Genomic DNA, 25241 nt, shown 5'->3' on the forward strand with positions numbered 1-25241 from the left:
AAGCTATTCTATTTTGTACTGCTACTTGTGAAGGCAACAGTTATTTCTTGAATAGTATCTATTCATTGAAATTAATAAACTTGTCTGGAAATTTTTAGGTATTTACTGTACTGCTGCAGAAAGAAATTCTGAGCAGGCTTTGTATTCCATAATATCATTATTTCTGGCTGTTTCCTCATCAATACATTATTTTCTGTTGATAAGAACAGAGCACATACCATGAGAGTATTGTAGAATTGCTTTGGTCTAAATTTGCATGTTGAAGGAAGAGTGAAACTGAACACCATTCTGCAAGTGTGGATTGTGGCTTATCTGCTCTCAGGTTGCTCATAAAGACATACCTGGGACTGGGTAATTTTTAAAGGAAAGAGGTTTCATTGACTCACAGTTCAGCATGGCTGGAGAGGCCTCAGGAAACTTACAATCATGGTGGAAGGGGAAGCAAACACATCCTTCTTCACATGGTGGCAGCATGGAAAAGTGCAGAGCAAAGTGGGGCAAAGTCCCTTATAAAACCATCAGATCTCATAAGAACTCACCATCATAAGGACAGCATGGAGGTAACCACCTCCATAGTTCGATTACCTCCCACCGGGTCCCTCCCACAACATGTGAGGGTTTTGGAAACTACAATTCTAAATGAGATTTGGGTGGGCACACAAACCATATCAGGCACCTTCAAACCTTTGTGGTATTTTTAATAAATATATATTATCAAATACTAGATTTCTGTCACTAAAAAGAGCTAAATATCTAACAAATGTAGCAGTACTTCTAAAACTTGGTCATCCAGTAGGCTGTAAGCTTTTTCATTGTTTGGCACCTATTGAGGGTAGAGCTTGCAGGGGTTGTTTTGTTTGTGTTTTGTTTTTTGTTTTTTGAGACAGGGTCTCACTCTGTCTCCTAGGCTGGAATGCAGTAGCATTATCATAGCTCACTGCAGCCTCAAACTCCCAGGTTCAAGCAATCCTCCCACCTCTGTCTCCTGTGACTACAGGTATGCACCACCATGCCCAGCTAAGTTTTTTGTTTGTTTGTTTTTAATAAAGGTCAGGTCTCACTGTGTTGCCTAGGCTGGTCTTGAACTCCTAAGCTCTAGCAGTCCTCCCACCTCAGCCTCCCCAAGTGCTGGAATTACAGGCATGAGCCACAGCACCCGGCCAGAAGCTTGTGTCTTCCTCATCTCCTAACCTCTTCATCTGTCAGTGACTAGCCCATAAATGTTTGATGGAATGTATGGATCTTAGATTCTTCTGTCTAGTCAATGCTTGGATATTTGTAATTGAGATGGAGAGAAATGGGAATGTAGAACTGTGCCTGTCCACTTCCGCCTTCAATTTGACTGCTCATTGTATCTTATGCCAAAAGAATAGCAATAGTTTGTATTTCTGTAAACATTGAAAGGTTGCAACTAAGTAGAGCAAGATAACTTTTTTTTTTTAAGTCTGAGAATATTTGTTAGGGTAAGTAATGCCTCTAAGAGTTTATATGTCTGGAGAAAATAATGTTATGAACTTCAGTCATTTGCTGTTTCTTGAGTAAATGTTTTAAATACTGTATAAATTGAATAAATGTTTTAAATACTGTATAAGTTAGTCAAAATTATCTGTCATTTCTTGAGCAATTTTTAGTTTAGGTCAGAAAATGCTGGATCTGGTTAATGTAAACCGTGTAAGTTTAGCTACTTAAAATACCTTTGCACACATGTTATGTATCTAATGGTTTAATATACATATATATGTATTATTCTTGTATATTTTCCAGTAATATGTTGCTATTCTACTAGAGTTGGGTTTCTTAACCTGGGGTCCAGAGAATCCCAGGACAGAAGGAGAATCAATGAACTTGAATGGGAAAAAATTGCCATCTTTATTTTTACCAATCTCTAAGTGAAAGTTTGCATGGCCTTCCATTTTGAATAAGGATAGCAAAATAGTCCAGACAGTACCTACAGTCTTTGTCACCAGTAGAACAATAGATATTTTCATATCATAATTGTTGCAGGTATCTTAAACTGTTATTTATGCTTTCAAATTATTATTAGTCCTGCTGCTAAATCTTATTAATGTGTTAATAAATTATAGGAAATACGAGGTTTTTAAAAGAACATTTTGACAATTACATGGCATTGTACATTAAAATACTTATATTTTGTTTCGTACATTTATAATCATGATTCTGAGAAGTCCGCTCAAGAGGCTCATGCACATGTGCACACATCCATACCTATACACACCCACATCCCCACAAGGGTCTAGTAAAAACCCTGTATTAGACTATCCCAGAAAGTTCTTTGTAATAATTTTTTCATGGGTGCTTCAAGGAAAATTAGATTCAAGGAAAATACTAGATATGTGTTACATTACTAGTAGTTCTTAAACTGTTTTCAGCTGAAGTTGACCAGTTAAAATTGTCTGTATACTTCATTCATGTATTTTTATGTTTAAAAATTGCCAAAGATTTTTGACATCAGCTGCCTGAGATAAAACAAAGACAATGTATATGATTAATTTTAATTCATGAAAATAGTTCTTGTGAAAAATAATTTTGAAAGAATTAAAAATGAATGCCTCCTAAGTCTTAGACTGAGTATGCATTATTATATTTCAAGGATACTCAAAGGTATAAGTCCTTAAGAAAATAACTAGTTTCTAATAAATGAAAGGTGAAATAAAAATGTATTTGCATTTCAAATTCTTATTTGAATAGATTAAGTATCATTTTGAAAACAAGCTATCAACTTTCATTTCAGAAGAAACTTTTACTTTGCAACATCTTCAGCTTATGTTAAATTAGTTTTCGTTCTCTCTGAATTCTATGTCCTTTATGAAAGGATAAGAAATTTTAGGAATGTTAATAAGCACAGGAAAGTAAGTTTAAAACTTTAGGTTTTTTAAACTGATCTATTATGTGGGTAGCCTCCACACAGATAATTAAGATTGTATTTAAAAGCTGTACATTATTAAAAACAGAGCTAATACTCACCTCTAACCTTGTTCCTTTTTCCACCTCAACATTTTTTTTTAAGAGTTCTTACTGGGACATTTGAGTCAAAATACAATACATTATTAACTCATGATTGAGTGTGGTGGCTCATGCCTGAAATCCTAGCACTTTGGGAGGCTGAAGTGGGCAGATCACAAGGTCAGGAGTTCGAGACCAGCCTGGCCAACATAGTGAAACCCCATCTCGACTAAAAATACAAAAATTAGTCGAGTGTGGTGGCACACGCCTGTAGTCCCAGCTACTTGGGAGGCCGAGGCAAGAGAATCGCTGGAACCCAGGAGGCGGAGGATGCAGTGAGCCGAGACCATGCCACTGCACTCCAGCCTGGGTGACAGAGTGAGACTCCATCTCAAAAAAAATCAATCAATAAAAAATGTAGTTCACTAATTAAAAAAACTCTACACGTGAATAGGATGTTGAAAATTGTTTATTGATATGATACATAATTATTTTTTAAAAGCCTCAGAAATGGACTAGTATCATTTTCATTAAAGTATACATGTCATGCTGACTAATTGATGTAGAAGTTTTACAATTCTAAATCTGACATCTATTAACCCTTTAGATAGGGAAAATAATCCTTGTAATAATAATGCCAGGCCTCCGTGGTAACACATACCTGTAACGTCAGCACTTTGGAAGGCTGAGGTAGGAGGATTTTTTGAGCCCAGGAATTTGAGACCAGCCTAGGCCATACTGTGAGATCCTGTCTCTACTAAAAATGAAATTTTAAAAAATTAGGCGTGGTGGCAAACGCCTATAGTCCCAGCTATTTGGGAGGCTGAGGTGGGAGGATTGCTTGAGCCCAGGAGTTGGAGGCTGCAGTGAACTCTAATTATGTAATTATGCTCTAGCCTGTGCAACAGAGCAAGACCTTGTCTCAAAATAAATAAATGAATTAAGTAAAACTAGTTATTACAAAATAAAACCATTACAGGATTGTACACTTGGAATTCTGACATACACAGCCTTCCCTGCATCTAATCAAAATGGATCAGAAATCCTCTTGGAACAAGAAGATGGCAGAGACTGAAGGGAAATGCCAACTTAGAATGACTGGCATAGAAGGAATTATTGAAACTCAGGGAAGACAGTTGTGTTCTTCTTTGGCAGGTCTGCTTTCTAAATAGATAGGGAATTTCAGAGAACAACTTCATTCTGTGCTTTGCAAAAAACAGAAGATTGTGGGGAGGGGTCTGGTGGAGAGGGCATGACTTAGACAGACCTTGAGGCTGCTGCTTCAATCCAGCATGTCAAAGCACCATGTTTGGGGGCGTTAGTTACTGAACCTCAAAAATGCTACATTGCAAATTCGCTTAGTATATTGAATACCTATGAATGAGTACCCTACTGTTAACGCTGTGAGACTTAACATCCATTCTCCCTCAAGAACTGGCCCATTCTATTCCTGATACTTGGCCATGAAAGTTTTGAACTGTGGGTATATTAGCTCGTTCTCACGCTGCTAATAAAAATATAACCCAAGACTGTGTAATTTATAAAGGAAAGAGGTGTAATTGACTCACAGTTCAGCATGACTGGGGAGACCTCAGGAAACTTAAAATCATGACAGAAGGGGAAGCACAAACATCCTTCTTCACATGGCAGCAGCAAGAAGTGCCAAGTAAAAGGGGAAAGGCCCCTTATAAAACCATCAGATCTTGTGAGAACTCACTATCACAAGAACAGCAGCATGGGGGTAACCACCTCCATGATTCAGTTACCTCCCACCAGGTCCCTCCCACTACATGTTGGGATTATGGGACCTACAATTCAAGGTGAGATTTGGGTGAGGACACAGCCAAACCGTATCAGTGGGTATAGTCACAATAAGAATTCTTTTTTTTTTTTTTTTTTTTTTGACATAAGTCTCACTTTGTCGCCCAGGCTAGAGTGCAATGGCACAATCTTGACTGCCCACAACCTCCATCACCTGGGTTCAAATGATTCTCTTGCCTCAGCCTCTCGAGTAGCTGGGATTACAGGTGTGTGCCACCACACCTGGCTAGTTTTTGTAGTTTTGGTAGAGATGGGGTTTCACCATTTTGGCCAGGCTGGTCTTGAACTCCTGACCTCAGGTTATCTGCCCGCCTCTGGCATGTTATCTCCCAAAGTGCTGGGATTGCAGGCATGAGCCACTGTCCCCCACCACAGCAAGAATTCTTACATGTCTCTGGGAAGAATATAAATGGGCATGGTGACTTCTGAGAATAGTAAGGTAATCAATGCCTGTAAAGCTGAAAGTTAGCATCCTTTAATCTACCAGTTTCCCTTATTTGTGTCTATCCTGAAGGGACGTGTGTGTGTGTGTGTGTGTGTGTGTTTACAAGACGTGCAAGGATATTTGTTTCAATACTGCTCATGACAAACAAATATAAAAACTATCTTTCGGTAGGGGAATATATGAACTGGTTTTATTTGTATAATGGAACATTGTATAGCAGTAAAGATACTCAAACTAGGGATCTGTTATGAACACATAGCTCAAAACATAATATATGGAAATGCAGGTTTCAAGATAAATAGCATGTAATTCCATCTGTTAAATGTATTAAATGCAAACAGTAATGTATATTGTTCGAGAATATGAATATATATTTAAGAGTACAAAACATACATACATGGTAAATATGCACATCAATATTATGATAATGGTTATCCAGAGGTGTGGTTTGAGCTATGTCTATACTGTATTAATTTTTTTTTTTTTTTTTTTAGGCAAAGTCTTGTTCTATCGCCCAGGCTACAGTGCAGTGGTGTGATCTTGGCTCACTGCAACCTCCGCCTCCTGGGTTCAAGCAATTCTTCTGCCTCAGCCTCCTGAGTTGCTGGGACTACAGGCGCGTGCCACCATGCCTGGCTAATTTTTTGTATTTTTAGTAGAGACGGGGTTTCACCATGTTAGCCAGGATGGTTTTATCTTCTGACCTCATGATCCGCCCGCCTTCGCCTCCCAAACTGCTGAGATTACAGGTGTAAGCCACCGTGCCCGGCCCAATACTGTATTAATTTTTGAGAGAGAAAGAAGAGAAGAAGGTTCAATCTGACACAAACATGGGAAAACATTCTAACTAGTGGGTACATGGACCATATTGTTGGCTGTATAAATGTCTTTTTCATTCTTTTAACTGTGTTTTAAAATACTATACCTTGAAAATAAAGTATTTACATGTTACTTTATATAGCTCAAGTGATCCTCCCACCTCATCCTCCTGAGTAGCTGGGAATACAGGCATGTATCACCATGCTAACTTTTTAATTTTTGTAGAGACAGGCTTCACTATTGCCCACGCTAGTCTTGAGCTAGTGGACTAAAGCAGTCCTCCCACCTCCGCCTCCCAAAGTGCTGAGATTACAGACGTGAGTCACTATATCCTGCCCAGAATTTGACTCAGACTGACTGAAATGATAGCAAGTTTTTACAAATTATTGGATTGTATCCTCTTATTTCTAATTTGTTCTATTTTTAAACTGCAATATAATTACCATGAATAGTCTAGAATTTTGATTGTCAATAAATGAGGAGTTTTATATAAAGTTAATTTCTTTGTTTTATAGGAAAAACATCAGAGAGAGGCTCATTTTCCCTGTACAGCAGAGATACTGGATTACCAGGCTGTCAAGTAAGTTTAATAATTAAAAAAAGCAATGAGATGGTTTTTAAACACATAAAGACTCTATTAATAGATGAGATAGAAATTATCGAATTTATTTCACTACTGTTTGTTTAATTTGTAACTAAATGTTGTTTTTTTGCTCTCTCTGCTTAAAATTGTTTCAGTTCCCCAGTTTACCAGGCTGTCTTTATCATCAAAGATTTTCATAACCCTCCTCCATTTTAACTAGAAACAAAGTAGCAGTTATCTTTCTACCCCTTTCCAAAATGCCTGTCATTTCTGAGAATTTTTCTTGCATATTTTCTCACAGAAAACTTAATTGCTGGTACATAAAAATTACATGATTGATCTGCATAGCTTGAATATCCTGTAATGTCAAACTGATCATTAATATTGGAAGCATTTTGTTTTCAATGCTGCATCTACCAATTTTTAGGCTTCACACCCTCCCCGACTTGGAATTTTTGTTTCAACTGTCCACCTTCTCTAGCATTTTGTGCTTCTGGTAATGGGCATCTTCTCTGCCTTTTTCCTCATATCTTTTGACTGAGAATCCTGAACACACAATTCACCTGCAGATTCCCATCAGAATCAAGCCAAAAAGAATAGAAAGGAAAGGCAGAACATATTAAATTTGTTTTCTGCCATCTGCATGCTTTACATGAGGGCCTACCCTAATTTCAGGCATGGGCATGTGAGCCGGTTTTAACTGCTGTGCTAATAATACTCCATTTAATACATATTTCGTAATTGTGCCTCTAAGAGAGTTTTACATAACATCCTGTTTTGTGATATGCCTTCCCATTATAAAATAATGTATTGTAGTAGGTTGGCCACGGTGGCTCACATCTGTAATCCCAGTACTTTTGGGAGACTAGGGTGGGAGAATCCCTAGAGCTCAAGAGTTGGAGACCAACCTGGGCAACATAGTGAGACCTTGTCTCTACTTAAAATGTAAAAATCAGCCAGGTGTAGTAGTGCATGCCTGTAGTCACAGCTGCTTGGGAAGCTGAGGCAGGAGGATCACTTGAGCCCAGGAGTTGAAGGCTGCAGTGACCCATGATTGTGCCACTGTACTCCATCCAGAGTGACAGTGAGACTCTGTCTGAAAGAGAGAGAGAGAGAAAAAGGGAGGGAGGGAGGGAGGGAAGGAAGGAAGAGAAAGAAGGGAGAAGGAAAGGAAGGAAGAGAGAGAGAAAATCAATATATTGTAAAAATTAAGGATCATCTATTCCCATGTCCTTAATGGCAAATAGGCATGGTCTGAGTAAGTGATTTGTTAAGTATCGTAGAGTTGGGGGTAGTAACTGGACCAACACTCAGATTTCTTGGCTTCAGACCAAGCAGTCTTATTCTATTTTCATCCAAGTGATTTTTTAAAGTTTTAGTGTTACTAATGATTGCTTTATTTTCCATTTATGGTTAGCTTTATTTTATCCTAGTCATTTAAAATATATATAGATTAGCATTGTGTCATAGCCAGTGTTTTGCTTTACCAGCTTTTACTAGCTCACAAGAGCCAAATCTGTTAAACTTTTAGGAATTTAGCAAGCATGGTTGACATCACACTGGTATCTTAAAATTGACTATTATGAGCTGGGCACTGTGGTGCATACCTGTAGTCCCAGCTACTTGGAAAGCCAAAGCAGAAGGATCACTTAAGCCCAGTAGTACAGTTCCAGCCTGGGCAATGTAGCAAGACTGCATCTCTAAAAATAAAAATAAAAACAAAAAAATGGCCATCAAGGAAGTGTTTACACTGTGGAAATCCAAAAATGTTACAATTCAGGGCTTCCGTTTTCTTAAACAGTTGTTAAACATTTACCAGCATACCGATCATGCCTAGTTAAAAATTGCAGAGAACCAAAGAATGTAAGTGCTTATTCAGATCACAGTAAAAAATAGAAAAGCAGCAGTTGAACATCTAGCCTCCATTAAGGTACCTTTCTGACCTCTTTCAAAGGTAACAGTACTTTAAGGCCAACCAAGATATACGATTTATTCTGTATAGTTTTAGCAATATCCATTGATGAAAACCAAAATACCCTCTTTTTTGGTCTATATCAGATGTGGATTGGTGATTGTAATATTTCTGCAATTCATAGTTGATATCAGAGCTCATTCTTTTTTAAGAAGTTACTGTTTGAATTTCATAGTCTGAATTTTAGTTCATAAATGACCTAAACTGGAGGCTGTGGATCTAATTTCTGATCTTGGCTATAGTACTCATTGTGCGAGTTTTGTAGGCCACCTAACCATCACTCCTCTGAATCTCTTCAGAGTACACCAAATTTTAAAAATTAAGTTGCGGCCGGGCGCAGTGGCTCACACCTGTAATCCCAGCACTTTGGGAGGCCAAGGCGGGCGGATCACCTAAGATTGGGAGTTCGAGACCAGCTTGGCCAGCATGGCGAAACCCCGTCTGTACTAAGCATACAAAAATTAGCGGGGCATGGTGGCAGGCTCCTGTAATCCCAGCTACTTGGGAAGCTGAGGCAGGAGAATTGCTGGAACCCAGGAGGTGGAGTTTGCAGTGAGCTGAGATTGCACCATTGCACTCCAGCCTGGGCAACAGAGGAAGATTCCGTCTCAAAAATAAATAAATAAATATATAACCAAACTAAGTTATATCATTTGGACAATGAATGATTGATAAAAGTAACTACAAAGAATCATGTAGGTTTAAGCTTGTAAGCTCTGCAGACTGCGTCTGTGACATATCATTAAGTTAACTTGTCTGCCACCCTGCTTCAGGGCCTTAAAAGTCTTTTCATCTTCATCTTAAGTATAAGACAGCAGCTTAGTTAGGCAGTGTTGAATCTTATATGTATTATCATAGTATAAGAATACCTTATAACCATAACAAATTTGTTTACTTATCAGATATATGAAAGTGCTCTTCTCAGTTCCTGATCATACAATAGAAGGTCAGTAAATGTCAGTTGAGGGGGGTAAGACAAAACGTTTAGAGTCAAGAGACCTAAGTTCAAGTCCCATCTCTGCACTGATTTCTATCTGAAAGATAGGATTAGCTGTTTCTGCTTCCACCTACTTAGTAGATCTCTGAAGGCTAAACTGTATAGGCTTATGAAAACATTTCAAAAAATAAACACATAATTCTAAAGTTCTCAATTCATGTAACCCATATAACAAAAGATATTTTGGATCTTTAATATTATTTTTAAGATACCTAACTGTTTGAGAGCCACTGGTCTAATGTTAATGTTACTGCTAAACTTGAGGGGGGAAGAAAACACTATTGTAAGCTTTTTGAGACCACAGCTACATCTAAAATCATAGTCCATGCTTATATTAATGTTTTTATTATGTTCAAATGTTTTCACTTAACATTTTTATACCCTCTTGGCAAAGGTATTGCTGTTTAGTTAGAGTCAGCAATAAGTTCTATTAATGTAATTGTCCATTTTTGCAAAGGGGAATCTTAACAGTTTTTACCAAGGATTAATGTGCATTTGTACCAGATTTAATTCTTATATCAAAAGACATTTATTTTAAATCTAAATGTGTGGCACTATAATAACATTTGCTGCCATTTGCTGAGCACTAACTGAACTACCCATTGAACTAAACATAATCACATTTAATTCTTTTAACAACAACTCATTTTGCAGAGTAGTAAACAGAGGTTCTTGTAAGGTATTATACTTAAGGTTACATATCTAGCAAGTGGGAAACCTAAACTCATGCTTGAGTGTTTTGGCTATATGACTATACTTCAGCATAGGAATCCCTCAGATTTCAACTCTGTGCCCTTATTACCTTCCTTCATTTTAATTTGAGAAGGAGATAGGGAATTTTTTTTTTTTTTTTTTTTTTTTGAGACAGGATTTCACTCTGTCACCCAGGCTGGAGTACAGTGGCGCTCACAAGACCTCCTGGGCTCAAGGGATATAAGGTTTAGTCAAGAGACCTAGGTTCAAGTCTCATCTCTGCATTGATTTCTTCATCTGAAAGATAAGATAAGCAGTTTCTGCTTCTACCTACATAGTAGGTCTCTGAAAGTTAAAGTGTATGGGCTTGTGAAAACATTTCAAAAAATAAATACATAATATTAAATTTCTAAATTCATGTGGCCCATATAACAAAAGGTAATTTGGGTCTTCATATACCTCCCTGAGTAGCTGGGACTACAGGCATGCACCCGCCATGCCCTGCTAATTTTGCTGTATTTTCTTTCTTAGAGATGGGTTCTCACTATGTTGCCCACGCTGGTGTCAAATTCCTAGGCTCAAGTAATTTTCCTGCCTCATCCTGACAAAGAGCTGCGATTACGGACAAGAGCCACCACTCCCAGAGGGAATTTAAATTTTTAACGAATGTCCAGGTGATTTTGATTCACATGGACTAGAGTTCGTGCTTTGAGAAACCCAACTCCTCTGTACATGCCAACTCCTCTGTATAAGCCAATAGGAGTTATCCTTAGCGGAAACTATATGATTGCTGTTTGACAAACAGTTTATAAATATTCTGGAGAGATCAGGAAGGCCTATGGAAAAGAGAAGAACAAGGCTACTAGAATGTTTGATACAAAATAACAATATTGCTATATACAAGATTTAAAGATACTCAAATGACAGAAAGATACCTTTTTTTTTTAAAGAATTCGTAGAAGCAATTTGTGAGCCCCAGAGAGGAAGCCTAAAATTCAGCAGAGTGGAAAGATTATTCTGCAGCAAGGACAAACTATTCAAAGAAAAACACGTATTCCAAACAGTATTTATTATAATGAGTCAGAGGAGGGACAAAAAATACACTTTAACGCTGCCATTTTGTCTTACCTATTCACAAGCGACAAAAGCAAATCCAAGGAAATATAAATAGTGACTCTAAAATGATACCCAAACACCACGTTGAAACCATTTTTCTTCAACAGAATCCCCCAAGGGGCATTAACTCTGCTATTAATGTACATAAAATGCTGCTGACATACTGCAAAATTCAGACTAATTTAATAATGCCTGATGGGCCTTACTTCATGTTAAGATGATGTAATAATATGTTGCTAAATGAGTGTCCTCATATTACATTCACAGCAATCACATTAACTGATGAGCCATTGAAAAGAAACTCATGTCACAGTGTTACTGGAAACACTGATAGATCATTCTGCAATTAAATTTTTTTATTGATCAAACACAGAGCATAGAAGCCAGCATCTTTATTAACAATAGATATATTACTTTAAAAACTACCAGTTAAGTGAAAAATCCTTTATCAGTATAACAAAGTTTTTCCTTTATACCTCTTAAGCAAATATTTATTCAAGTAGTTTAAGTTTTTCTCTAAGTATTTAAATGTAGAAGATGGCAGGGTCTTGGTTTTTTTCAGAAAGTGTGAAGTTTCATCTGAGTTCAGATATTACTCCCTTGAGAAAATGACAACTTTAAAAACTGTACCTTACTTAACTCTTAGTTGTTTGGAAATAAGCTTATACCATTTGGTTTTTCCTTGTTCTTTTTTCCTGTTATACCCAGTATCATATACAGACATTTATAATAGTAAAATAATAAAAGAGTTGATACATCAGAAAGACATAACAATGATAAATGTGTATACACCTAATAAGAAAGCTTCAGAACAAATGAAGCAAAACAAAAATTGATAAAATTAAAGAGAGGGATAAACAAATTGACAATCATACTTGAAAAATTGAATACTTCTGTCTTAGCAGTTTGCAGAATAACTAGAAAAAAAATTTAGTATAAGATGTAGAACAAAATAAACTAGTTATCGACAGCCTTGACCTAAATGATATGTATAGAACTCTGCATACAGCAACTGAAGAACATAAATTCCTTTCAGGGGCACACATTACGCTAACAGGCTGGAATCATATGCTGGTCCATAAAACTAGTGTCAGTAAATTGGAAAGGTTTGAAACCATACAAAGTATGTTCTTTGGACACAAAAGACTTAAGTAAGAAGTCTGATCAGGACTCAGGGACACAAAGAGGGGAACTATAGACACTGGGGCCTCCTTAAAGGTGGAGGGTAGGAGGAGGGAGAGGATCAGAAAAAATAACTATTGGGTGCTAGGCTTACTTCTTGGGTGATGAAATAACCTGTACAACAACCCCCCCACCCCAACACGAGTTTATCTATATAATAAGCCTGAACATGTACCCCTGAATATAAAATAAAAGTTTAATAAAAAGCAAAGTTATATTAGAAGTCAATAAGACTGGGTGTGGTGACTCATGCCTATAACCCCAGCCCTTTGGAAGGCCGATTCGGGAGGATCACTTGATCTCAGGAGTTCAAGACCAGACTGAGCAACATAGTTAGACTGTGTCTCTACTAAAATTAAAAAAAAAAAAAAAAAAGAAAACTAGTCAAGTGTGGTGTCAGGAGGCTGAGGCAGGAGGATTGCTTGAGCCCAGGAGTTCAAGGCTGCAGTGAGCAGTTATTGCACTCCTGCACTCCAGCCTGGGCAACAGAGCAAGACTCTGTCTCAAAAAGCAATGTCAGTAAGATATCTAGAAAAACACCAAATGTTCAGAAGTTAAGCAACATGTTTAAATGACGCATCATTTTAAAAAGAAACCACAGGAAATTCAGAAGGTATTTCTAACTGAATAATAATGAAAATATGATAACAAAACGTGTTGGTGCAGTTAAACAAGTGCCTGGAAGGAAAATGTACCTTTGAATGCTTATATTAGAAAAGATGTACAGTGAATGACCTAGGTTCTACCCTAAGAACTTAGCTAGAAAAAGAAGCACAAAGTAAACCCAAAATAAATAGAAAGAAGGAAATACTACAAATAAGAGCAGAAATCAATGTAATAGAAAAAACTAACAAAATCAAAATTTGGCTATTCGAAATAAATCATAAGGTTAACCCCTAACTAGATCAGTTAACAAGGAGAAGGGAACAAGAACACAAATTACCAGTACCAGGAATGAAAGAGAGGTTACTGCTGTGAATCATATATACATTAAGAATATAATAAACATTATAACTTAATTCAGTAAATTTGACAACTTGGATTAAATAAATGAATTTCTTGAAAAATACTTACCAAAAGGAGACAAATTGAAACAAAATCTGAATAGATGTTTATCTTTTTTTTTTTTTTTTTGAGATGGAGTCTCGTTCTGTTGCCCAGGCTGGAGTGAAGTGGCGCTATCTCGGCTCACTACATCCTCTGCCTCCCGGGTTCAGGCAATTCTCCTGCCTCAGCCTCCCGCGTAGCTGGGACTACGGGTGCCTGCCACCACGCCCAGCTAATTTTTGTATTTTCACCATATTGGCCAGGCGGATCTCAAACTCCTGATCTTGTGATCCCCCCGCCTCGGCCTCCCTAAGTTCTGGGATTACAGGCATGAGCCACTGCACCAGGCCTGAATATCTGTTAATGAAAGTAAATTCATGTCAAAAACCTTCCCACAAAGAAAGCATAAGGGTCATATGGCTTCTTTCAAATGATTAATTTTTTCAAATGCTTAGGGAAAAAAAAAATACCAATCTTATACAAGTTAGTTTAGAAAACAGGAGGAGTGAACATTTCTCAGCTCTTTTTATCAGGTGAGCAATATCCTGGCAATACTCAAATAACACGTGTAGTTTGTATCAGAAGTGAAAGTTTGGATTAAGATTTGAAAATCCATGTATTTAGTTCACCACATTATAACAGCATCAAGAAGAAAAACAATATGATCATTTCTATAGATACAGAAAAGGTGTTTGACAAAATTGAATACTCATGATAAAATCTCTCAGCAAGCTAATAGAAGGTAGCTTCCTCAATTTGATAAAAGACAAACATGGAAAAATATATGGCTAACAGCATACTTAATGATGAAAGACTAAATGCTTTCCACCTAATGTCAGCATCAAGGTAAGAATTTTTGTTCTTACCATTTTATGTTTTGGCCAGTGTATGAAGACAAGAAAGAAGGTCATAGAAACTGGAAAGGAATAAGTTGAATTGCTGATGACATGTTTGTGTACATAGGAAATCCTAAGGAATCATCAAGAAAACTTCTAAAAATAAATAGTACTTTTAGCTGTATCATAGGATACAAAGTGAATCTAAAAAGTTAATTGTATTTCTGTACACTAGCAGTGAAAATTAGAAAATAAAATTAACAGAATAGTACTGCTTATAGTAGTATCCAAAAGCATGAAATACTGAGGGAAAAATGTAACAGAAGATGGCAAAGCGTCAACAGTGAAAACTCAAACATCTGTTGGAAGGCTTACTGTCACTTAGATGTTAGTTCTTCCTAAATTGGGTTACAGATTTCAAGGCCAGCCTGGGCAACATAGCAAGACCCTGTCTCTTTAGGGGAAGAAAACAAAACAAAAACTAAAGACTTCTGCTTATCAAAAGACATAGGTTAAAAAAAAATAAATCGGCAAGCCACGGTCTAGAAGTCCAGTATTTGCAAAGCGTATGTTTAACAAAGGACTGATATCCAGGATATATAAAGCATTCCAGGCTGAGGCAGGAGGATTGTTTGAGGCCAGGAGTTCAAATTGCCTGGGTAACTTAGCAAGATTCCTATCTCTACAAAAAAAAAATTAAAAATTAACTGCAGGTGGTGGTGTGCACCTGTAGTCCTAGTTACTCAGGAAGCTGATCGCTCAAGTGATTGAGGGGGATCACTTGAGCCCAGGAGTTTGAGGTTACAGTGAGCTATGATCATGCTGCTTCACTCCAGCCTGGGTGGCAGAGCGAGATCTTGTCTCTTAAAAAAAAAGAATTTCTACAACTCTGTAAGGTTACCTAAGGCTTCTACAGTTTTTCTCTTCATGGCAGGAGGTTTAGGTACAGTGAATTAACAAGTTTCCAGTCCCTTCTAGACTTTTGTTCTATGGTAATGTCAAGAACAAGATCATTTCTGCTTTGTAACATGATTACACTGGCCTGCTGTTTCCCCAAGAGGATTAATTAAAACTAGTTGTTTTAAACAGCAATTTTGATCTTTATGTAACAACAAACCTAATAGTAGCCTCAGTCTTGGGCAGAATTATTAGAAACATAATATTTAGAACACGAAAGTTGGCACTGTATTCTATTCTGAGCAAACGTGTTTCAGAACAGGCATAAGTAAACCAACTCATTCAGAGAACTAATAAGTTAGTTACTCAAGTAACATGAAGAGCATCTTTTAAGTTTTTGAAGCATAATTCAACTTTTCTGTAACTTTGAAGGTTAAAAAGTTGGACAATGGGTAGAAATTAAGCATTCCAGATTTCAGCTTAATTTTAAAAAGAAATATTGTCATGTGTTGAGCTGTTAATGGGGTAGAATGTTAAACCTTGGTAGATAAATGACTTTCCTCTCACTGGATGTTTCCAAGCAGAGGGTACACATCCACTTTACTGGCATTTTATAATAGAGAGATTACAGTACCTGTTGTTTGATTGAAATAAAAGACCTTAAAAGGGGCATGGTGTTGCATGCCTGTATTCCCACTCCTCTGGAGGTGGATGCAGGAGGATTGTTTGAGCCCAGGAGTTTAAGAGCTATAATGACACCATTGCACTCCAGCCTAGGTGACAGAATGAAATCCTGTCTCTAAAGAAAAAGAAGTAGAAGACCTTAAAATGTTTCTCAATTCCATGAACTCTCTAGTGACAAGTAAAAGGCTTTCCAAATGGTGTTGATCCATCTGAGGTTGGTGACCAGAAATTACTGTTGATACTAACCTATATGGATGTGTATGTGCTTCAACTTTTATGCTAATACTACCCAGCAAACTACATGTGTAAGCACAGACAGCAAATGGTTGAATCAATATAGTGATCAGGTTTGCAGGCCAGTTAGATAGGTTAACAATGATGATGCTACATAATAACTAGCATGTATCAGTCACTTGACCCTATAAGCATAATTTCATTTAGTCCCCACATACTCAGATGGTGGTATTGTTGCTGCTGTTGCATCTGTTACTATTATTCTTCCCATTTGATTGCTGAGGAACCTGAAGCCTCAAGAAGTTATATAATTTTCCCAAGATTTCATAACTGGTCAATATTAGAAGGATAGGAGAATTGATGTAGTGATAAGAGAATGGTTAAAGTAATAGACCAGGTTTCAAAGGAAGGAAATGAAGCCATGATTAAACTTTGTGACTGGAAAAAAAGGTCAAGATATAGGTTGTTATGCAGTGAAAGAACACTTGCAGTAAGTAATAAGAGAATAATGGCTCTATAAGAACAAGAGGTTATGTCAAAGAGTTAAATATTGGACTTGCAGATTTCACAAGTCAAGTGGTTTCCAGGGCTAACAACCTAGTCCTCCTTTGGGGAGTAGGTTGGTGATTTAGGAAATTGTTGGAGTCACGAAGATTAAGAAAACGTAAGACTAGCTCTTGGATTGATGTGGAAGCTATCCAGAGATGATTGACTCATAAGGTAGCATGTGAAAGGGACATACATGCACACTAGTTGGCACACAGTAGGCACTGAGAAAATGTTGTTTGAATCTGAACCATGTAATCTAGAAAAGAGCGTATAAGTAAGACTAACAAGCCATCAGCTGCCTGCAGAGTGATCTGCGTTTCGTGGGTTGTTTGGAACATAGTTGTTTTGTGGAAAGAAAGTCTAATCTTGGAGTATCAGGCAATAGACACTTTTTTTTTTTTTTTTTTTTTTTTTTTTGAGATGGAGTCTTGCTCTTGTCTCCCAGGCTGAAGTGCAATGACATGATCTCAGCTCCCTGCAACCTCTGCCTCCCAGGTTTAAGCACTTCTGCCACAGCCTCCTGAGTAGCTGGGATTACAGGCTCCCCCCACCACACCCGGATAACTTTTTGTGTTTTCAGTAGAGACGGGGTTTCACCGTGTTGGCCAGGCTGCTCTCGAACTCCTGACCTCAGGTGATCCACCTGCCTCAGCCTCCCAAAGTGTTGGGATAACAGGTGTGAGCCACCGTGCCCAGTCAATAGACACTTGTAGTGTCCTATTTTTGTTAAAATGCGAGAGAGAGAGTGAGTGTTGGATTATGCAGGGCTTACTTGGCAGGGAAAAAGCTTCATTCATTCTTTTATGTTTATTTTATTTAGTTATTTATTTATTTTGTGAAACAGGGTCTCGCTCTGTCACCCAGGGTGGAGTGCAGTGGTGTGATCACAGCTCACTGCAGCCTCGACCTGCCAGGTTTGGGTAATTCACTTCAGCCTCCTGGGACTACAGGCATGTGCCACCACAATCGGCTAATTTTTATATTTTTTAGGTAGAGACGGGATTTTGCCATGTTGCCCAGGCTGCATTCATTGTTTCTTTGTTTCTGTTCTCTCCATGAAAATTGATGGTTATACTTTTGATGATACTTAGTGCTCTTTGGAAGCAGTTTCAGAAAGTCCATTTATTCTTTTGTAAACTTATTTCAGGAGAAAAGAGCCTATTAAATAGGGTAGAGATTTGATGCCATCTCAAAACAGAAAAAAGAGGTGACCACATACTGGCTATTACATGATAAGGGATTATTGTCAGTTTTGGAGCATGTAACAAGGGGTAGGAGATGGCAGAACAAATGAAGCAGGAACAACAGAATGTTGACAGCTAGCTGTCAAAGCTGGTTGACAGCTGTCAAAGCTGGGTGATACAATTAACATGAAGGTTAATTGTACTTTTTTTTTCCTACTTCCGTGTATATGAAATTTTCTAAACTAAAAAGTTTAATGTTTTGAAGATGTCTAGTGTGTAATTTTCAGTTTTTGAAGTATTGCATGCCTAACTATATGCCTAATGCTATATTGGGGTTTATTTACTCTTAATTATACTTACGAAAATGCAAGGAATTGAGAAGAGAGGATACTTAGTTGTTCCATGTTAAAGCTGGTATTAAAGAGAAAAAGAGTGACTTCAAAGTATTAGAACTCTTCTGAAAATAGTAGGACTACATAACACCATTTCCACAAATACCAAAGAGAAGTAAGATTTCATCTCCTGTTCTTCTAATGTTAGTACCTCACACAGCTGGCTTCTTTGTATTCATTAAAGAAAAGTCACAAAGGCATACTGGTAACACATAGGAAAACATTCAGTTAGGCCTTTTTAATAAGAGAGTAATAAATTCAGACATTCAGAAAAACTCACTTTGAAGTAGACATGCTTAGAATATGCTCACTACTAACCTCATAAGACTGCTTTCAAAAAATCCCCTATAGCATTTTTGGAAGTTGAACTTTTTATGGAAGCCTGTACATTCCTAAAGGAAAGTCATTCTTTTTTTTTTTTTTTTTTTTTTTTTTTTTTTTTTTTTTTTGAGACGGAGTCTCGCTCTGTCGCCCAGGCTGGAGTGCAGTGGCCGGATCTCAGCTCACTACAAGCTCCGCCTCCCGGGTTCACGCCATTCTCCTGCCTCAGCCTCCCAAGTAGCTGGGACTACAGGCGCCCCGCCACCTCGCCCGGCTAGTTTTTTGTACTTTTTAGTAGAGACGGGGTTTCACCATATTAACCAGGATGGTCTCGATCTCCTGACCTCGTGATCCGCCCGTCTCGGCCTCCCAAAGTGCTGGGATTACAGGCTTGAGCCACCGCGCCCGGCCAGGAAAGTCATTCTTATTGCATATATGTAATTATTTAAATATTGGATATATTAAAATGACATTTAGCTTGTTCTCTTCATATTTCTTTTATTTCTAAGAAGTCTATCTTTAGTGATCTACATCCCAGATCTCTCTACTGTGATATCTTCTCATTGGCTGATAAAAGATTTGGGAGGGAAGTTGAGAAAAAAAAAATTAGTGAAAAAGAAAAATTAAGATGGTAAAATTTCCTATTGCGACTCGTAATTGAAGATTAGGAAACTGAAACTGCTAGATTATCACGTTTTAGCACTGTAATATTACATGCGTAGTTTATTTTCTTTTTTTAAGCTAGAAAGATTGGGCTGATTGACTGGGCACGGGACTCATGCCTATAATCCCAGCGCTTTGGGAAGCTGAGACAGGCAGATCACTAGGTCAGGAGTTCAAGACCAGCCTGGCCAGCATGGTGAAACCCCATCTCTACTAGAAATACAAAAAAAAATTAGCCAAGCGTGATGGTGCACACCTGTAGTCCCAGCTACTCAGGAGGCTGAGACAGGAGAATTGCTTGAACCCAGGAGGCAGAGGCTGCAGTGAGCAGGAGAATTGCTTGAACCCAGGAGGCAGAGGCTGCAGTGAGCCGAGATCGTGCCATTGCACTCCATCCTGGGCAACAGAGCAAGACTCTGTCTCGAAAAAAGAAACAATTTTTTTTAAAGATTGGGCTGATTTCGTTGGCAGGATACATTTGATGGATGACTGTCATTATCTTCTCAAACTTGCATGATACTTTAAGTGTAGACAATATTAAGTTTTCAAGAGGCTATGTTGAGATTATAAGATTTGGGATTTGTAAAAGAACCAATGTAACAGTTGGCTAGTGGTGGCTGGTGGTTTTTTATTGACCTTAGGAAAGGATTAGAAGCATCTCAGGTTTTCTTTCACTTTTGTTTTTCTGTTTCCCCCCCTCCTTCCTCCTGCAAATTAATATATTGTCCAAAGTGTTAGTAATGACTTAGAACTATTCAGGTTGCACAAAGCATTTAATGAAATCTTGTCTTAGACAAAACACTAGAGAGGATCATAATTAATGTCTCATTTTCTGCCAGTTGCTATTGATTACTCATTCAAGATCCCTTTGTTCTCAGAATGATAACTGTAGTTTGCATCACTATCTAATGAGATTCTCAGGATAGAATTCTTTAACAACATGCTGATAATTGCAAACATATCCCTGAAATTTCAATGTAAATGAATTTGCATCATAATACAATTATTTCACAAATGGCCATATTTTCCAAATTTGAAATGTGTTAGTTTTTTTAATCGTTTGTAGAAAATTAACAAAGACTGAAATATTATTAAAGCCCAACATTTATATTTTGCCCTGAGTTGCCCTCACCCTTTGATTTTGATCTGATTATGACTTGGGGTAAGAGGCTTCTTTATCATTCTTGGGTTACTCTGTCATAATCTCTGAAACTTCAAATGGATTTACAGCTAAAACACAGTGATTTTTCAAAATTAGAACAACTGCAAATATGGTAATACTGTAATAATTCTGCTCTTAGAACAATTTTGTTTCTTGATCCCTCAGTGACAAAAGAAACACATGGTACTGTAGCATAAAGAAGCTGTGAAATCTTAACAGTTTATGTATTCTGTTATAATTGTGCTTTATACCTTTCTATTCCTTTAATTTCCACATACTCCCTCCCCAAAAAGATAAATCTTTTGAACAGCTGCTTGCCTTTACATATTTAAAACTGCATACAATTTCAGGGGTATAAGATAGGCTTGAAATTAAGGAAGTCTATAGAATTCTTTTATAACACAGCAGAGGTTCCATGAATTCATACCAATATTTTAAATTTTTTGAGGTATGTGAGTATAACATATTAGGTACTCTCCATCTAATTTTCTTAAATAAATTAATAGGTTAGTACTTCTAAATCTTAATCATAAAATGATGCTAATAATTTTTGACCTAGGGTTAATTAGGCCCTTATTTGATGTGAAGTTATGAGTGGCTTGGCGTTTAAGCCAAGCCATTTAACAAAACTCAGTTCTGAGAAAGCAAGCCTGTTTTCAACACTTAATTTTCCCTTTCTGTTTTTTTTTGTTTGTTTGTTTTTTATTTTTTGGTCTCACTGTGTTGCCCCGACTGGCCTCAAACTTTGAGGCTTAAGCAATCCTCCTGCTTCACCCTCCCAAGTAGCTGTAACTACAGGTGCATACCACTGTGCCTAGTTTATTTTTCCTTTTGAGAATAAAGACTATCCAAATTATTGCAGTATAATTCTGAATCCTCCTAGCTTACTGAACAGCACCATTTTACACAGGATATTCTTCCATCTTCCTACAAAATCATATTTAGAGTACCTTCTAATATAATTAACAAGAGTTCTCATTAATAAAGGATGTTGGCCAAGTCTACCTACTACTTTATTCCTTTTGTTTACTTTTCGTTCATTATCACCACCAAGTCTTATACTCATCAAGTTCACATCTGGAAATTAGGCTATTTCTTACAGATGAAGAGGGAGAAAAAACTTAAAATATATGTATCACATAGGCTGTTACAGTTCCTTAGTTTTAAAAATTGGAAATTTTGTTCACAGGCTAGAGGTGTGTCATATGTAATTCAAAATATAACTTACTTATTGTAGATTTTATCACATAATCTAGGCCAGTCATCTAGGCTGCGTTAGTGTTTTGGGAGATAACCTTTTATTAATTATTCTCTAGTATTGATATATTTTTCACAGAGAATATATGTATCTTTCTATAAAAGATAGTCTAGATGACTGTAAAAAAGATTATTTTCCAAAAATATGTTAAGAAATTCGTACTATGCAATTTCAGAATACTAATTCTCTCTTGAATAAGATAGCTTGGCACAATAAAACTGCTTTGCCTAGTTCTGTATCCTCTGGGATATTTCTGTATTCTTTTTGCCAGAGATACCTCCAGGACAAGATCAGAAGTAATCAATAATGCTTCTCATTTATTTCAGGAAGACAGAAAAATCAATAATATGAGCTGATACCTAATTTTATTTTAGGAAAAGAAAAAATAGTTTATTGCATTTCAGTGTTGCCTAAATGTTTGAAGAATCAAATAAAGAAAAATATATTATTTTCTTAGTGTTAGAATATCAAAATCTTAGGCTTTTATAGTTTAGCACTTGATTTTTTAATTGTATTTTTTCCTTGGTTTGTTAAATATTATTTTGTAGATTGTCAAGTCCTTGTGGAGAAATTTTTTTCTTAAACTTTTTGTATTTCTTAGAGTACTGAACAATTCATTTTAATTAACAAGATAAAATATGGTTTTTTATTCTTAAAAAGAAACAATTTTTTCTATATTTATTTTGCCTAATCATATGGATCACGATACAGATTAAACAGAAGAAAATGGTTATTTCTGTTGATTAGGACAGCTGAGTGAAGTGTAACCTTTGCATCTTTTTTGGCATTAGTATTCACTATGGAACAAGAAGACAGGGCATTTCCTAACCACATATCCAGATTTATCTATAGTGAGGAAGAAGGTTTATAAACACTAGAACTGGTAGCAAGTAAGCTTGTTTTTTCCTTAAAAAATATTTGTTCTCGTTTTTTTCTTTCTTTACTATTGCATAGATAAAAAATCTGCCAATATGTGTTCTGTAGGTATCTCAGCCTTAGGATTTTAATCCACAAGTTCATTTATAAATCACTTACTTGTTTTCAAGTTAACAATCTTAAAAATGATACATGTTCCCGAGTTACTGTAGAAGTCTTGTTATACTGAGGAAAGGACTTTCTGAGCAGACCTAGATTCAAATTAGGGTTTCACTACTTGTTATCACTGTGATATATGAAATCTATATAATGCTTAAGATTGCTGTAAATCCTAAATGAGATGGTACATTTGAAAGTGTACTTTCTTCTTTAGTCCAACTTTTTATTTTGAAAAGTTACCAACCCACAGAAAAGGTTGAAGAATAATACAGTGAACATCCATGTGCTCTTCATCAAGAGACATCAGTTAACATTTCACCACATTTGTGTATACACACTCCTTTTCTTTCTACTCACTCTGCGTGTATGAATATATGTTTGTGTGCTGCATGTGATTTTATATACACAAATACACTTCTGCTAAATCATTTGAGAATGAGTTGATATTTTCCTATTTATTCTTGATCTTAATTGATATTGCTTGAATCTGTCACATCCTCTTTGGATTTAGCATCTGTCAATCCTCTCTAGGGATCTGTCATTTCTGCCCCTATTCTCTTGCCTGTTTCCAACATCCTTTCTTACCATAGCCATTGGGAGTTGTAACCCAGTCAGCTTGGATTCAGGGCAGACAAGATCTCCTGAAATCTCAGATCTCTTACTTAAGACAAAATGTTTATGCCCAGGAAACAGAATAAAAATATTCATCTTATTTCTTTTGTAGTATTTAGAATGTAGTGAGTTAATGGGGAAAGAAAAAAATGAAACTGAGTTTTTTGTATTAACCAGGGCCAATAAGTGTGCTGTATACTTTTACTTTTAGGCCTTGTTTACTTCCCCCAACAACCTCGTGAGCTATTTGTAGAAGAGGGAAATAGACTCATTAATGTTAGATAATTTGCCCAAGATTACCAGTCAGGATTTGGACTCAGGATACCTAACTCCAAAACCAGTGCTGTTTCCAGAACATCAGTATTTGTGTAGACTTGCAGTCTACTTTTAGAAATACAGGAAATACACTTCCTTTTCATCATTTAGATTATTTTGTTCCTCTCTTAGCCCTTATTGTGACTACTGTTTGATTTCTTTGAAGAAATAGCTCACTGGCTAACTTTTACTCATCTGAAAGTTTGTCTTTACCTTATTAAGCAAACAGACTTATCTTCACCACCCTGCAGACTTAGTCCTTTGTCCCTCCTCCGACGTATTAGATTAGCAGCCAAAAAAAAAGTTCCAAAAAGGACCAGATAACAAATATTTTAGGTTTTAACAGACCATACTTTTTCTGTTGCAACACTGAACTCTTACACCATTGCATGAAAACAGCCATAGCCAATACATAAATGAATTGTGTTTCATTTGAGACTATATTTCAAGAAAAGTATTTTCAAAAACAGACCCACTTTCTCCTCTAAGCTCTGTTTTTTTTTTTTTTACCCCTGATATAAATCATTATCATATATTCCCATAAGAATTTGTATGCCAGGGAATGTTAGTGTAGGAGACACTGTTGAGAGATATACACATGTCCCTCCTTCCGATATATTTATGTGTATGTTATGACCAGCTTCATATGTGTCTTTCACGTGAGAAAATGCAAATAAAGTAATAAATGCAGCAGGTACCTCAAAACATATCAGTGGAAGTCAGTTTGGCACTGAGCAGGAAAAATCCTGTTGAAATACCAATGATTTTTAAAGGAAAACTTCAAGGTACTTGACCTTGCCCTTAAGCATGTGGTAATAATAATGTTCCATCTAGTGTACTACGAGCCGTATTCTGATCTTGCCATTGAAGCAGCGTTGAATGTGCCCTGCCTGGGCAAAATGAAAGGAAGAAATTCAAAACAGACGTGACAATGGAAATTTCAGTATAGTATCTATGGGAGATTTAATGATTTCTAGGTCATACTACTCTCAGGCAGATAACACCATCAGAAAATTCATAGCTGATGGTCCATCATATAAATAGAATACATATATGCCTATTGTTTATATTTATATTGATAATTTTCTTCTTTTGATCAATTCTTCTGGAGGTTATTATTTTAATGGAGACTATGTCTCCTTTAGGTCTGATAATCACATCTTTCTCTCCCAGTGTATCAAATGTTGTATCTATTGGAATTTGTACAATTAATGCTAAATAATTATTATTATGTAGTCTTCATATACACATTATATTGCCTGGTAATTGAAATTGTCTTCTCTCTACTTTCCTCTAATACGGGAATGTATCAGCTTTATCTAAAGAAAATTGTACATTTTGAGGAGTCTGCAAAATTACATTCTTAATTATGAGTATTTCTGAAAGATGTGATGAATGACCTTTGGCTGGTTTAGTACATTGTTTGCTTCATGCTCCAACATTGTAGAATAAGCTTTAAA

General features: G+C 36.7%; 1 protein-coding gene across 14 annotated transcripts in view; it reads left to right on the top strand.

Moving 5' to 3' along the window:
* The window catches only part of TCF12 (transcription factor 12), a 376442-nt gene that overhangs the window by 241411 nt on the left and 109790 nt on the right, over positions 1 to 25241 (top strand). For all 14 annotated transcript variants that reach the window (XM_025389607.1, XM_025389614.1, XM_025389605.1 and 11 more), the window contains one exon: positions 6565 to 6629. In XM_025389607.1, the coding sequence (XP_025245392.1) occupies positions 6565 to 6629 (65 nt within the window). The remainder of the gene's footprint in view (positions 1 to 6564; positions 6630 to 25241) is intronic.

This window comes from Theropithecus gelada, chromosome 7a (genome assembly GCF_003255815.1).
Source record: "Theropithecus gelada isolate Dixy chromosome 7a, Tgel_1.0, whole genome shotgun sequence".
In the NCBI taxonomy this organism is placed as follows: Eukaryota; Metazoa; Chordata; class Mammalia; order Primates; family Cercopithecidae; genus Theropithecus; species Theropithecus gelada.